General features: G+C 40.7%; 1 protein-coding gene across 3 annotated transcripts in view; it reads left to right on the forward strand.

The window, feature by feature from the left end:
- Window positions 1-16,358, forward strand: part of CDH11 (cadherin 11) — a 141,212-nt gene that overhangs the window by 104,383 nt on the left and 20,471 nt on the right. For all 3 annotated transcript variants that reach the window (XM_024733711.1, XM_024733718.1, XM_024733724.1), the window contains 3 exons: window positions 713-880; window positions 3,912-4,099; window positions 10,650-10,903. In XM_024733711.1, the coding sequence (XP_024589479.1) occupies window positions 713-880; window positions 3,912-4,099; window positions 10,650-10,903 (610 nt within the window). The remainder of the gene's footprint in view (window positions 1-712; window positions 881-3,911; window positions 4,100-10,649; window positions 10,904-16,358) is intronic.

Below are 16,358 nucleotides of genomic sequence, written 5' to 3' on the forward strand. Positions count from 1 at the left end.
TAAAGCTTCCACAGCACTCTCTTATATTTCCAGTATAAATGTTACCGTGTCTACAGACAGAAAAAGCTTGAATATGTTCCCAAAAGATTTAAGTGAGCATGGTTTCCACACCAATAATGTGCTAATATCCAGAGACGATGTAGAATTCAGTTATTAACGTATCATTGTTTCCAGTGATAGCGGATAGTAGACAGTAAGTGTTTGTATAAGCATTGTATATATTTTTAACCCATTTGGTATACACTTCAAAAAATTAATATTAACATTTTAATACATCGCCTTCTACTTTTAACTTAATATGGACCATAGAAATGTTTCTAAGAATTGCATGCAGGCATAGATAGTCAAGAGATTCTGCTGGCAGTCCAAAAGCATGGGTTTGTTACTGATGTTCATGCAGTGCGTCCTCAAATATATCAGTCTTTAGGATCTTTAAGTGTCACACCCGAGAAGGGTGAGGTTATTACTTGCATTTACAGTACAACATATGAAACATAAAATTTTAATGCTATATTAATAATTATGACCATTTGCTAGAAAGTATATCTATATGATGCTCCAGGTATGGCTACTTTTGATAATTGCCGTGTTTGAGTGACTCTTCTGTGAGGGCAGATGCTGTTCTATTCATCTTTGCTTCCCCTGTGCCTAGATCGTTTTTGTCATAATGTTATCAATGAATATCTGTGATGTTCCCTGCTCACCTGTCCAGGTATCATCAGAACAGCCCTTCCCAACATGGACAGGGAAGCTAAGGAGGAGTACCACGTGGTGATCCAGGCCAAGGACATGGGTGGACACATGGGTGGACTCTCAGGGACAACCAAAGTGACGATCACACTGACTGATGTCAATGACAACCCACCAAAGTTTCCACAGAGTAAGTAGGTGGGCTTGGCTTTCACTTTCCAATGGTGCCACAGCCAACTCTTCTCTGACCCATTCCCGCTGTACTCAACTTTCCAGAAGAAATCTAGAAAAATGGAGGCTCTTTATATCATTCTTGCAAAAAACAAGACAACAAAAAACTTAAGTGGAGGACAACAAAGAACTTAAGTGGAGTAACGACAACAAAAAACTTAAGTGGAGGAGAGGTAGTGGGAGAAAGTGGAGACATAAAATGTTCTACAACCCTGGGAACAGAAAATCCATTTTGCTAGGTGCTCATGATGTGATGCAGTAATTAATTAACCTTTCTCTGTCTCAGTGTTCTCATTTCTAACCTGGATATGTAATAGTGCCTGAATCAGTTATCTATTGCTACCTAACAAACTGCCCCAAATCTTGTGGTTTAAAACAACTATAATCGTTTATTTTTGTCATGAGTTTGCAATTTGGGCAAAACCTGAAGGAGGCAGCTTGTTTCTGTTTCCATAGCATCAACTGGCACAGTTCGGGGCTGGAAGATCTACTTCCAAGATGGCTCAGTCACATGGCTGGCAAGTTAATGTTGGCTGTTGGTTCCCCTTCATATCAGCCTCAAAGGAGTGGCTTGGATAGGTTCTAAAAGTGAAGAGAGCCCCAAGGACACCAAGCAGAAACGGTATTGCGTATTGTGACCTAGCTTCAGAAATCACATAGCATCATTTCTACTGTAGTCATAAGACTGCCCAAATGTAAGTGGAGTTCTTGTAGACCCCACCTTTCAAGGGAAGGACTGTTAAAGTCACGTTGAAAGAAAAGCATGTGGGCTTGGAGATACTGTTTGGACTATTTTTGCAAAATACAATCTTCCACAGGGCTCAATTAATAGGATGTTGTTAGAACTAAATGAGCTAGTGTAAAATCTTACAATGTGATCTGGCATAAGTTGTCAACAAATGTTAGCCATTATTATCAGTATTATCTAGGGGATTATGGTCCTTCTACAAAACTGATAGGCTTGCAACAGGAAATAAAAGAAAAAATGACTTGAAAGGTCATTATTAATCATTATAATTACAACAACTACCATCCTTTAATGAATAGTTACTACTATTACAGATCTCTACAAGAGCCTCCATTTTACAGATAAAACTGAGTTCCATGAAGGGTGCAGTAACTTGCCTGAAGGATATGGCAAAGCCAGATTTTGTACACAAATCTGGTTATGTGTACATTATAAGTATAGACAGAGGTACAGTGTGATCGTAATGATGCTGCCGCTGCTAGTTCACGGGGAGTTCACCATGAAAGTGTCTTCTTCACTAATGAGGAGAGTAGCTGGTAGAGACTGCGAGTTTATTGCCAGAGAGATGGCACTTTTTATAAATGAGAGAACAGGGAAGGCCACCAAGTATGGCCCCAGGAAGGCACCACGCATGGTCACTCAAAGGTATCCAAAGACAACAATCTATGCAAGGGAGACATTGAGATAGAGGATTACAAGGCAACAGCCAGTTCTCATAAAGTCACCAAAGAGTTGAAGACTGCCTTGCCTGGTCAGCCACAAGGTTCAGCATCTCCAATAAGCGTAAGCCTTAAGAAACTGCATGCTCCGTTATCCACTCTAAAGCTGGCTGGTATGCTGGATGCAAAAGGCCATGCAGGACTATTAGCAGGTAGTGATTAACGCCCTTGCTCACATACAATCATAGGGTAAAGTTACATCACTACTGTGAAGATACCAGGTTTACAGCTATGAACTTGACGAAGACTGGGAGTAGGTTTTTCTAAACCTTCATGTAAATTGGTAATTATCTGCAGAGACTCCCACCTCCTACTTGTCCTCTATCATGGAGGGCATGGTGTGTTTAAGTTAAATATGGGTCTGAACCGAAAGTATTCACAGCCAAACAATATATTGGGTTGGCCAAAAAGTTCATTCAGATTTTTCTAAAAGATGTTATGGAAAAACCCAAACAAACTTTCTGGCCAACCCAATAGATAAATGCAGACAGAGTATTAGAACTGATAAAATCCACATAAGGGGAAACTAAAGCTTAAAGAGCTTAAGTAACTTGCCCAAGACCACTTGGCTTAAAAGTGGTAGAGGCCAGGTTTCCAACCCTTGCTTCTCTACATTGTTTCGCAGAGAATATTTCTGAATTGTGATAATGCGAATAAGATTATCTCAAATCTCACTTCTCTACTGAAAACCTTTCAGTGGCTTCCCACCAAGTTTAAGGAAAACCTGAAGTCTTTTCCATCTCCTGCAATGCCCTTTGTGCGCAGTTGGGCCCCAGCCTCCCTATATACCCTTACCTCCTACCAGAAGGCTGCAGTCACACTTGTGGTCTTGCTGTTCTGTATGTATTCACTGTGTTCCCACTTCAGGGGTTTCTGCAATTTGCTGTTTGCTTTGTTTATAATTTTTATCCCCAGGTATTCACATGATTTGTCTGGCCCAGTGAGAAGCGTTTCCATATAAGGTATCAGTTAATCAAATGGTGAAGGAGGTAAAGTAAGAAGAGTCAGATATACAGCTGGAAGGATCATGACCATGAAGGATACAACTTGCATTTGATTTTAAAATAAATATGGAGCTCCGGAAGGCTTTTAAACAGGGAAGGGTGTTCTTTTTCTGGGCACCTGGCAGTGCCACATGTGAGCCTTAGAATTAACTTACAGACCATTCCAAAGACGTAAAAAGAAGTTTTGATTTTTTTGAATGTGTGAAGATATACATGGCTCTCCATCAGTTCCTGATGGGAAATGTAACTGGGCATTGTTTTCCTCTCTCACATGTGACGGGTGACCCCACCCTACCACCCTGGACCCTGATATTGTTTCATCATCCTTTGCAGAAAACATTTCTTTGACAAGCAAGCCATGTGGGATCTTCCTCTCATCCATTCACTTCTTTCATGTTTTCAATCAATAGAAAGTTCAATGTCAAACCCTTTGAGAAATTTATTGAGATTCAATGAAATCTAAAGTCTTACAGCTGCCAAATAAAAGGGAAAATAAAAATAGATGTCTTCTTCTTCTAGGCGTATACCAGATGTCTGTGTCAGAAGCAGCTGTACCCGGGGAGGAAGTGGGAAGAGTGAAGGCTAAAGACCCAGACATTGGAGAAAATGGCTTAGTTACGTACAATATTGTTGATGGAGATGGGATGGAATTGTTTGAAATCACAACGGACTATGAAACACAGGAGGGTGTGGTGAAACTGAAAAAGGTGAGTTAGGGTGAGGAATCAGATGTGGCAGTGCTGTGGCCTGCCTTGCCGAGGCACCGCTGTTGGAAACAGGGAGTTGAAGGCTAAAGAAAGGAGAATATGGACAACTGAGGGCTGGACCTGACTCTGCAGTTAAACTCTGAGCTTTGGGGAGATAACAGAACTGTATTCCAGAGGAAGCTGGCAGAAGGGGCCAGTGATGCCTGCCTGAGTTCGATGGTTAGTTTTTGTATGATTTGGGGAGTATAGTCAATAATAATGTAATATCTTGGTATGATGACAGATGACAACTAGACTTACCATTTTGAAATATATAGAAATATCAAATCACTATGTTGTGCACCAGGAACTAGGATGGTATTGTAGGCCAATTATACTTCAAAAACAAGCAAACAAATAGACTCATGGAAAAAGAGATCAGATATGTGGTTGCCACAAGTGGGGGGTGGGGGGAGGGGAAGTTGGATGAAGGGGGTCAAAAGGCACAGACTTCCAGTTATAAGATAAATAAGTCTAGGGATGCAATGTACACTGTGATTAATATAATTAACACTGCTGTATGTTATCTATGAAAGTTGTTCAGAGAGTGAATCCTTAGAGAGCTCATCAAAAGGAAATTCTTTTTCTTTTTCTTTTGTATCTATATGAGATGATGAATGTTCACTAAACTTATTGTGGTAATAATTTCCTGATGTATGAAAGTCCAATTGTTATGCTATACACCTTAAACTTAGACAGTGCTGTATGTAAATTATATCTCAATAAAACTGGGAAAAAAAAGAAGGGGGAGTGAGAATACCTGCCCTGAGATTGCTGGTTAGTTCTTATGTGACTTGGCACAGTTTCCCCATGGAAAGAAAGATAGCTAGATAAATCTAGATTTTGGACAGACAGCCCTGAGCATACATGAAGTTCCCTCTTTAGCTCTGCCAAGCTGAGTCTGTTAATATAGGCTCTTTGGAACTTTTCTTATCTCAAACACCCAAGGTCCATTACATTGCTGGGCCTTCTATGAAACTTAAACCAAACCTCTGCTTGATTTTCCCTCAAAATTGAACCCGAGAAGCAATAATAATGGGCCTTCCCTCATAGTCAGCTAAATTGTTGCTAAAAATGTGTCCCTGAGATTAATTCACTACAAAAATGAGATTATTGCTTGTTCTTGTTTGGTTTAAAAAAAATCTAACATTTACTCAATTCTAAATATTGGCCAAAGCCTGAGCCTCTTACAAGCATTCATTTATTTTACATGATAAAAATCATATAAAGTAGATGTTATTATCCCAGTCAGCAATGATACCTCAGTTTAATTGTGAGGAGATTGGGGCTCAGACAGATTAAATAATTTGACCCGGTTGTAATCACACAGCTAGTAATTTAAAGACATGGAATTCAAACTTAGTGTATTCTAGAACATCTTCCCACTCAAGACATTTTGCAAATAGACGGACCAGAAAGGGGTTATAGAAGAGAGCCAGATTTGATTCACTTTCAGGTAAAGAAACAGTTACAGTACATTCTAAAACAGTTTTACCCCTGATTTACCACTTGAGAAATCAACATTTCTCTATCATCAAAGTATATGGAGTATTAAATCTGAATTGGATGATGGGATTACCTTGGTTTTAATCAAGTATTCATTTTCAACTTGGTTTTGTAACATGAATATTAAGCTCTTTGGTGTGATGGAAAAGATTGGCCTGGAACACTGATAAAAAAAATTAATTTGAAGAATCAATAAAGAGGCCAGTGGCTGGAGAGGAGGCAAGGGTGGGGTAGAGGGAGATGCCTGGGAGGAATCTTTCAGTAAGGAGAGCAGGGAGAGAGATGTTCTAGGAAGCTGACTTTTCACAGCATAAGTAAGCATTGTTAGGTTTGGGGGAAATATGAGGGGACCCAAACAAAGAGAAAGTAGAAGTGACTCTGTCATAAAAGAATATGGAAGTCGGGGTGAACTCTGGACACCTGGAAAAGTCAACATTAGTGATGATGAATGGTGTAGCCACAGAAGCCTAATCACCAGCCACAAGGGGCTGGGGTAATCGCTTCTGGTTTCTGCTCTGGAAAAGTAGCTGTGTGACTGTGTGTAGCATAGAGCTGTCAACTGGCTTTGTTAGTTAACATTTCCGTCCCTCCTGCTTGCCACTGACATATGAGCAGTGACATCAGCAATTCCTGCTTCCCATCCTTTGCTGTTCAAGTAATTGGGTAGTTGGTTATGCTTAGGTTGTCACCTGTTTTCAATGTATTCAGGGTATAAACACACACTGTGTCTCTAAAATCTGAAACATGTAAATCACCGCATGGAACTAACACATCGCACGTGAGCTCTCTGCATATGATTAATTTGCACATTTCCCCCCAATTCAATGTGTTTCTTCCGGGCAAAGGAATAACCTTCTATAAAGCACTGATGTTTAGGTTTAAAACAGAGTAAGATGTTCTTTAATTTGTAAAAGAACGTTTGCTTAAGCTTATAACACAAAGTTCCAACTGTCCAGCAGGAAAAAATATTGAGGGGTGAATTTAATAGAGTAAAATGATGGATCCTTATAGGAATCATTATATATATGATTTAATAATATAAAAAGATATAGAGAGATCCGTGAAAATATTTTTGTCTTTAAAAAATATTTTTAATATAGTTTTTTCACTTACTCCTTAATTCATTCAACGTTTTTCTACCAAGAGTTATTGAGTTATTATTATTTGTCAGGCACACCCTTTGCGAGAGGCTGGACATCTAAAACTGAAGAAACAGAGTCCTGGTCACAAGATCACAATTTAACAGGACAGTTAAAAGCAAAAAGACAATTAACATAGAGGGGGTTTTCCCAGCCTTGACACTATTAACATTTCAGGACAGAGAATTCTTTGCTGTAGGGGCAGCGCTGTGCATTGTATGGTGATTAGCAACATTCCTGGCCTCTCCTCACTAGATGTCAGTAAGCACACATCCAGCCCCACCAGCTATGATACTAAAAATAGCTCTAGACATTACCTAACATACCTGGGGTGAGGTACAGCAAAATCACTCCCCAGCTGAGAAGCAACTGTGATAAAGTATGATAAGATCTGTGACTATGGGTCATGAATGACTGCTTACAGGGGGGCAGTTCTAGAGCTGAGCCTTCATAGATGAATAGGAAATTACCAGATAGATAAGGAGAGGAAGGTCAGAGAAAATGAGCTCATGAAGGACTGGTGTTGAGGGAAATAGGACACAGTTAAGAAACTTGAATAAGTTCAGTCTGGAGGTTTTTGAGATGGATACAGTGGGACCAGTTGAAGAAATCTTGTTGGAATGCAAGGGAGGAATTACAAAGACCTGAAGAAGGCAGAAGAGGTAAAGGTGAAGAATTCAAGAGTTATTTAGGAGCTAGCGTCATTCATTTATTGAATAGCTTAGAAAGCAATAAATATTTCTTGAGTACTCTGTGTCAGACACAGTAGGTGTCAAGAGTATAATGGTGCATGAGAGAGAGAAGCTGCCTTCAGGATACTGAGACAATCTCTGTGTGGTTAGCAAAATAAAGATGAGACTTGTAGGTGGCTTGGTAGACTTGGGGAGGAAAATCCAATCGTGCAGCACCTTTGACTGAGTGGGACTCCAATTATCACTGAGAGATCCTGGCACAGTTTCTGAGGTATTTACTTTCAAACAAATAAACTGCCTGTAAAGCAGTGTGAGAACAGCATTAGAAGGCATTTAAAATATTTTTTAAATAATAATTTTAATAAAGCCACTTTTATGCCTGATTATTTCTTTATATTCTCTGTCCACATGTATATAGATGTGGATATGTAACATTTAAAACAGTTGCAGTCATAGGGTGATCTGATTTGTTAACTTAATGGCACATCATAAACATTTTACATGCTGCTATATAATATACATAATTATTTTTAATGACTACATAACATCCCATCCTATTGATGAACCATTATTTCCTTAATAAAATCTCACAGCTGGATTTGGTGTTTTGTGTGTATGTTTCCCATGATTAAATATAACCCCTCTATGATATCTAAACATCATGCTTTTTTTTTTTTTGCGGTACGCGGGCCTCTTACTGCTGTGGCCTCTCCCGTTGCGGAGCACAGGCTCCGGACGCACAGGGTCAGCGGCCATGGCTCACGGGCCCAGCCGCTCCGTGGTATGTGGGATCTTCCCGGACCGGGGCATGAACCCGTGTCCCCTGCATCAGCAGGCGGACTCTCAACCACTGCGCCACCAGGGAAGCCCACATCATGCATTTTTGAATATTGTTCCCTCTGTGATATCTAAACATCATGCATTTTTGAATATTGTTTGTTTGGGTTTTCTGTTGAATTAATCCCCCAGGGAGGATTTTTAGAGGTGGGATTAGTAAACTCAGGGGTATTGAGATTTTTATGGCTTATGTAGTATGTTGCCTCATTTAGCTTTACTTCAACTACTCATAACGTGGATATAAAGGTTCACGTGGGAAACTACTTTAAATCCCTTTTGGAAGGAGGCAGGGAATAAATTGTAGGCAAATGCTTAAATGTTGTCCATCCATCAACGCTGCTTCCCATTCAGTCGCAATGACTGGTACATGTGATCACTTGGTATGGTCGTTACTGGGCATTGGAGAGGCAAAGATCAACAAGACTCAGTAGAGTCCTTTGGGATGCTCCTCACCTAGCTGGGGTGGGGGGTGAGGGACTGCAGATGGGCAACTAAGGGGCCACACAAATCTGTCTGGGGGAGAGGGGGAGGACTTCACAAGCCTGGGATGAGCACCAGAAGACAGTAAAATCTCACCAAATTAGGAAACAGACAAACACTTGCAAAGATCTGGGGACCTTCGCTTGAGATTCAAAAAGTATCAGTCAAACTGCAGCATGACTATACTGGCTTCAACAACAACAAGGCTTTCCAGTGGAAACAATGCTCTGGGTCCTTAGGTATATGTCTAACCAAGTTCAAAACTTTCTGTTCTAGGAGAATCAACAGGCTATCTGAGATCAGAAAATTTCTTACCTGGTCTCAGAATATCATATTCATGTTTTAATTTTGTCTAATAATCGCAGAGATTTTTGAGGAATTGCAGCAGTCTCATACCTTCAGCCTATAAATATCATTTCTTTCTGCTGCTCAGTAACCCAGTGAAGGACAAAGATGCTGCTGAGTTCGGAATGACGGAGCAGCTGGTGACACATTTTGCTTCAGGAAAAGGGAGTGTTCTCTGACTCTGGGGAGATGGGGGTGGAGAATGATGGAAAAAGTGTCAAGGGTGTTGAATGCGTTTAACCTTCCTGAAACTGGAATCATCCTCAGTTTAGAGTGCTGGAGAATTAGGTTAGGACTGAGCCCTATGATTATATGCCCATTCAAAATAATACCAGGCAGATGATGACAACATGGCAGGCAGATGCTAGCCTTAAAAGACCCAACTCTTTCCAAACATTTGGGAGTTCAGTATCATCCAGAGCGCTAATTAGAAAGTTCTGTTTCCTAGGCAGGAAGGCTTGTTTCTCTTCTATAATTTTACTTTTCACCCTTTACTGATTGATTCTCGGAACCTTGTCTCCTTCAGATTTAGGGAGTGCTTACCATCAATTTCTTAATAATGACAGCCATTCAAATGCTGCTTCTTAATATTTTTTCACGTCTGTGTAAAATCTATATTGCTTATAATTGTTTTTCTTTAAATGGACTTGTTTTACATATATGTATTCTTTTAACAGGGAAGTATTCACACTGTACTATATCACTTGCCGTAAGTAGGAGGTAACCTAAAAATGAATGCAGTCAAAACAAAACGCTGTCATTACATTCTAGCTAGAGAGTTACATCATAGCCTCTTGAAAGGGAGATCAGGAAGCATAACAGGAATGTTAAAAGTTAGCAGTACACTGAGATGTCCTTGACGTGTTTGGGAATCGAAGAATTGGAAAAGAAATAATAGGATCAGTAATTAGGATAATGTCATTCAAAAACCCACCCACGCAAAATTACCCATAAACCACCTTAAGTCAGTGTATGGGTCACTGCTGGTAAGGGTCCCAGACTTTGAGAAATGCTACATGGTCAGAAACTTTAAAAATGAGACTATCAATATGATTAAGCCAGAAGTGTGTATGTGTGGAGGGGAGCAGTCATCTAACAAGACATTGCTTTTTCTTTGCCTGAAATTCATTGACTTTTTTATTACCAAGATTCTTAGTACTTTTCAGAATGGGCTATAACATTTATTTTTGTAATGTCTTAATTCCTTTCCTTAAATGATTTTAGTGACTGAATTGGGCAGCCTTAGTGTGTTCATAGAATGTGGTTCACTTTCGATGATGTGGTCCTTCTGTGTCTGTCATGCTCCTAGAATTACCCATTAAGCACATTCCAAGTTTCAGCAATTGATTTGTCTGATTGTCTAACCAAATGGCTCAGGTAATTGGATATTGAATAAACACTGATTTTCTCTCTTTGAACAACTATTCATGGTGCCCTATAAAACAATCAGGTTTTTCTTTTCCATTATTCTTTCAAGGAATTTGTTGTCAATCTTCTCTTCTTTCTTGCCAGCCTGTAGATTTTGAAACCAAAAGAGCATACAGCTTGAAGGTAGAGGCAGCCAATGTGCACATCGACCCAAAGTTCATCAGCAACGGGCCTTTCAAAGACACTGTGACGGTCAAGATTGCAGTGGAAGATGCTGATGAGCCCCCCATGTTCTTGGCCCCGAGTTATATCCATGAAGTCCAAGAAAATGCAGCTGCTGGCACTGTGGTGGGGAGAGTGTATGCCAAAGACCCTGATGCTGCCAATAGCCCGATAAGGTACAGAGAAATTTATTTTTAAAGCCTGGATGGGGAATTCCAGAGGCAAGAGATTTTAGGAAATCCCTATAGGAACCAGGTCCTTCAGTCTCAAAAAAGGTCCAAGATATCATTCAGTGTAAACAAGATGAAGACTTAGAAGACATGAGTTCTACTCCACCTCTGCACCAACTCTTTGGATAGACTTGTTCAAGCTCCAGAATTTCTGGAGCAGATTTCCCAATGTATACTAGGTGATGTAACCCTAAGCTTTGCCTGTCTCAGAGAACTGTGGTGAAGTATAAATAATGATTGTGAAATAATAACAGTAATTCTAATCTATTGAACACCTTCCCATGCTCCAGTTACTGTACTAGGGGTGTCAGATATATAATCCAATTTATCCCCTCAACGTTATTTTCTAGGAATTATTATCTCTTAAATTAAGAGGAAATTGGGGCTCTGCAGGGCAAAGTGACTTAACCAAAGGGACACAGACAGTGAACCGGAGGCTCAGAAGGCAAGCCCTGTCTATCTATCTAACTGCTGAGCACTTTGAAGAGATAACAAAGTGCCCCTCAAATTTAGGATGCTTTTATTATCACAAATATACTTTTGTGACTTAGACAAGAAAGCTAGAAAAGCCATTCAGAACCCTGCCTCCCCCGCTACCCAACCAGAGCTAATGACCAATGAGACTGACGATGAAGATGAGAGGGTGATGAGAAAGAGGCTGAGAAGGAGGCTTGAGTCACAGCTTCAAGGCATGTCCATATAGGGCAGAAATGTAAAGTTGGCTGAAACCTGCCCTGGACTGGATTCTAGCAGGTTTTTTTTTTTTTTTTTCCATGTCCACTCCCCTAATTCCCTTCTTGCCTAGATTCCTTCCTCGGCCTCCTCATGGTCCCCCTGCCCCCGATCTCCCACCTACCTTTCCGTCATCCTGTAGCCAGACTGATTGTTTTAAAATGCACATCCAAACATCACATCATACTTCAGTTAAACAGCAACAACGACAAAAATAATCATTGATCACATTGTTTCCCATTGGCCCCTACTCCAAAATAGTCTCAATTCTCTTACTTGGCTTAAGGCTCTTCGAGCCCCTTCCCCCCAGTTCCTGCTGTGTCCTGCTGGTCTCCTGCTTTTTGTCTTACTCTCCCTTCTCATCAGACTCTCAGTTGCAGCTAGACTGGGCTACTTCCTGTCCTCTTCTAATTCCTGACCTTTGTGTGTTCTTCCTTCTGGTTGGAGATCTCACTCTCATCCTTTCCAACTTGCTACATGGTACTCATTTTTCCCACCTCCACTTAGGTGTCACCTCCTCTAGGAATTCTTCCAGGGCACCCTAAGATGGATCAAATGCAGCTTCCACCTCACAGCTCTCACCATACATCACAATGACAGCTTACACTGTGTTGTCCCTGGCACAGTCAAAGAGGGCCAGGGATGTGTCTGTCTAGGTCAGGGGTTAATAAGCTACAGCCCACAGAACAAATCCAGCCTCCATCTACATTTTGAGGAATCTCTGTACTGCTTTCCATAATGGCTGCATCTTGAACAGGTATCTGCACTCTCGTGTTCAATGCAGCATTATTCACAACAGCCAAGGTATGGAAACAATCTAAATGCTCGTCGACAGACGAATGGATTAAGAAATAGTGAGATAGATATATGTGTATATTATATATATAAAACAGACTATTATTTAGCCTGAAAAAAGAAAATCCTGCCATTGGTGATAACATATGTGAATTTGGAGGATACTGTGCTAAATGAAATAAGCCAGACTCAGAAAGACAAATATAGCATATCACTCATATGTGGAATCTAAAAAAGTCTGACTTATAGAAACAGAGAGTAGAACACTGGTTGCCAGGGGCTAGGGAGTGGGGAAAATGAGGAGATATTGGTCAGCATGGTAACTATAGTTAATAATAATGTATTGTAGACTTGAAATTTGCAAGGAGAGTAGATCTTAAGTGTTCTCACCACACACACACACACACACACACGCACACGCACACGCACACACACACAGGAAATGGTTGCTGTGTGAGGCAGTGGCTATGTTAATTAGCTTGATTACGGTAATCATTACACAAGGTATACTTATATTAAAACATCATGTTGTACACATTAAATACAGACTTTTTTATTGTCAATCATATTTCAATAAAGCTGAGAAGAAACGTAAATAGATCTGAGTATGAAAAAAATTGCCATGGACAATGGAGTTTTTCTATTTATACCAAAGAAAATGCTGACAGAGCAGAAGGAAGTCCCAGATGCAAATGCTGTTCAGCTGCCTTTAAGTCTTTGAACATTGCCCCTTTGGGGAGAAAGGAAGGAAATTACCCTTTATTGAGCATCTTCTTGGCCCCAGACGACCCTGCACTAAGTTATTTAAGTTAATCCTCAGACACCCGTGAGGCTGTGATCACTTTAGAGTCCAATAGATGGAAATACTGAGGCTCAAAGAGATGATGTGAATTACCCAAAGTCACATGAACAGTCAGTATTGGAGACTGGATTTTAGTCCAGAGCTGCCTTGAGTCCACTATGAGCGGTTTACTCTCGCTGGGCAGCCACTGATGGAAAGATTTCCCAGGAAGGTTTGAGTACCGTGCTCTCTGTGCAAGAAGATACATCAGGTAACGACTGAGGAACTTGGTAACACCTTTAAACTACTCAAAAATGTTCATGGTGTGAATTTTAAATGAGTTAGCTTTAGCCTAGAATATCAAGGTGCATTAGCAGCTTTTTAGAAGAGTGATGACATAAAAACACATGGAACAGCTGCTCATTTCCTTGACACCTCGTTATCTCCAAGGATCCACATCTGTGATTGGTTATTTGGGTCATATTTTCAGTGGAAGCTATTCTGTGCATGGAGCCATTTTTCATGTCTATAATTATCCAAAGATGCTCACTATGGCCCTTGAACCAACTCCCCTCACCCACTCAGGTCCTCATTCTTAGAACTGCCAAACAATTCATAGAATAACATTTACAGGTTTTTATTCAGTGGGTCTCCTAGCCAGACTACCTACTTTCCTGAGTGCTTATCGTCACCTTTAAGGACATTTGTGTCCTTAAACATATGGGTAGGAGGGCCTTATAGTGTCAGCCAAACTCTTAGCTGCTTCGAAATGCTTGCAGCTTTCTTCTCAGACTCTAGCATCAGAGACCTTTTCGTTTACCATTGCCTTCCTGAAATATTCTTTCCTCTTAGCTTCATTGGCAGTAACCTCTTCATGCCTCAGACATACCTGGTGTCTTCAGTAGTCTGAGATCCCAGTCCAGGCACTGGGGGCTCCCTGACACTCAGGCTTTCACTTCAGACTTTCTCTCTCTGTGTCCACTTACCTATAGAGTTTGCGTCCATGCTACTAATTGAATTGAGGTAATGCTCTAAATTTTCTGCCTCTAGGCTGATCTTTCTCCCTGATTCTAATTCTGTACTTGTTCTGCTGTCTGCTCTGCATTTTTACCCACTTCCTTTTTCCTTCACTGGCTCATTCATTAAAAACATATTTTTGAGCCTATACTTCTTGTGACATACTTTAAAAAATGAAGACCGACTATAGCCCTGACTCTGTGAAGCCTCTGATAAAGCTGAATCTTGCTCTCCTCGTGTGGCAGCGTAGCCCTAGTGGAAATTCAACCTCTTCTTCCTGGTAAGTTGACTTTGTATTTCCCAATGTCTCCCTCTCTGCGACGCTCAGGCTAGAAACTCTCAAGGACTCTCCCAGCCTCCCACAGATCTCCAAACATCAGCTGAGTCCTACTGGTTCTGTCTTTATCACATAGTCTTCCATTCCTTCTGTTGCTTCTATACCTCACTCTCTCATCACCTCACTCCTTAAAAACTATCAATACATCACCTCCTTAAGTTTCCTCTGTTCCTTCCTCCACTCTCACTAGCTCAGACCACCTTGCCCACCCTATCTTATTCATCACCCTGATAGTCTGAATTTGTTTATTTGTTCCTCTGATCAAAAGCCTTTCATGATTTTTCACCGGCTATAGTATGAAAGTCATACTCTAGACTGACATTTGATCTATCCACAGTGTGTAATAGCAGCGACAACAACAAAAACCAGAGCAGCTATATTTGTTGTTCTGTTTACTATGTGTGAGGCACTAGGTTATGCATCTTCAACATCTATCATTTTATGTAATTCTCACAGATAACCTAAAAGTTAGGTTACTATTAATATTCTAGTTTAAGTGATAAGTAAGCTGAAATTCAAAGAACTTAAGTGGCTTTTCCAGTATCACTCAGCATATATGTAGCCAAGTATGAACTTGTACCTAGGACTTTACAAAACTAAAATCCATGCGCTTCACTTCTATAGAATAATACTTGTTAATTATCTTTCTTCCCGTGAGCCTGTCTTGTCATTTCAACTAGATAGTAAACTCCCTAGTGGCAGGGAAAAAATATTCTATTATTTTCTCTTTATTTTCACATAGAGCTCTGCTGAGCGTTTAGTCACTGAGCCTCTACTGACATTTATGAGGTGTGTGATAGTTTATCTTCTCTTTCCTCACTGGGGAAGGGGACTCATCATTCCATTCTCATAGGGAGCTGTGAAGGCATCGATATCATGGATGAGCTCGTGTTTTCTATATTGCAAAGTGCTGCTCTGCACTAAATTCCTCTCCCTTGGAAAGAACATGATCTAGAACTGGAAGATCCAGGTTCTAATATTGGCTCCCCCAGAAGCGAGATAATAGACCATTTGCAAATCCCACCATTTGTAAATTGAAGAGATTAAACTCTGTGACATCCATGGTCTTTGCTAATATTCTCTAATATTCTTTGGTTTTATGACCCTCAATGAATGCCTTCAGACGTATGTACAGTTGGCCTTCTGTATCCATGCATTCTGCATTGATGGGTTCCATGTCAATGGATTCAACCAACCACATGTCCAAAATATTTGGGGAAAAAAAGTCCAGAAAGTTCCAAAAAGCAAAACTTGAATTTGTGGCACACCAGCAACTATTTACATGGCATTTACATTGCATTAAGTATTTTAGTAATCTATAGATGATTTAAAGTGTACAGGAGGGGGCTTCCCTGGTGGCGCAGTGGTTGAGAGTCTGCCTGCCGATGCAGGGGACACGGGTTCGTGCCCCGGTCCGGGAGGATCCCACATGCCGCAGAGTGGCTAGGCCTGTGAGCCATGGCCGCTGAGCCTGTGCATCCGGAGCCTGTGCTCCGCAACAGGAGAGGCTACAACGGTGAGAGGCCCGTGTACCGCAAAAAAATAGAGATAAAAATAAAGTGTACAGGAGGATATGTGTAGGTTATATGCAAATAGTACGCCATTTTATATGAGACTTGAGTATCCATGGGTTTTGGTATCCTCAGGTGTCCTGGATCCAATCCCCCATGGATGCCATGGGACAACTGTCAACACTTATTAAAGCCAGGTCTCCAGAACTTTATCCTGGGCAAGTTATT

Source organism: Neophocaena asiaeorientalis, unplaced genomic scaffold (genome assembly GCF_003031525.2).
Source record: "Neophocaena asiaeorientalis asiaeorientalis breed wild unplaced genomic scaffold, Neophocaena_asiaeorientalis_V1.1 scaffold90, whole genome shotgun sequence".
NCBI lineage: Eukaryota > Metazoa > Chordata > Mammalia > Artiodactyla > Phocoenidae > Neophocaena > Neophocaena asiaeorientalis.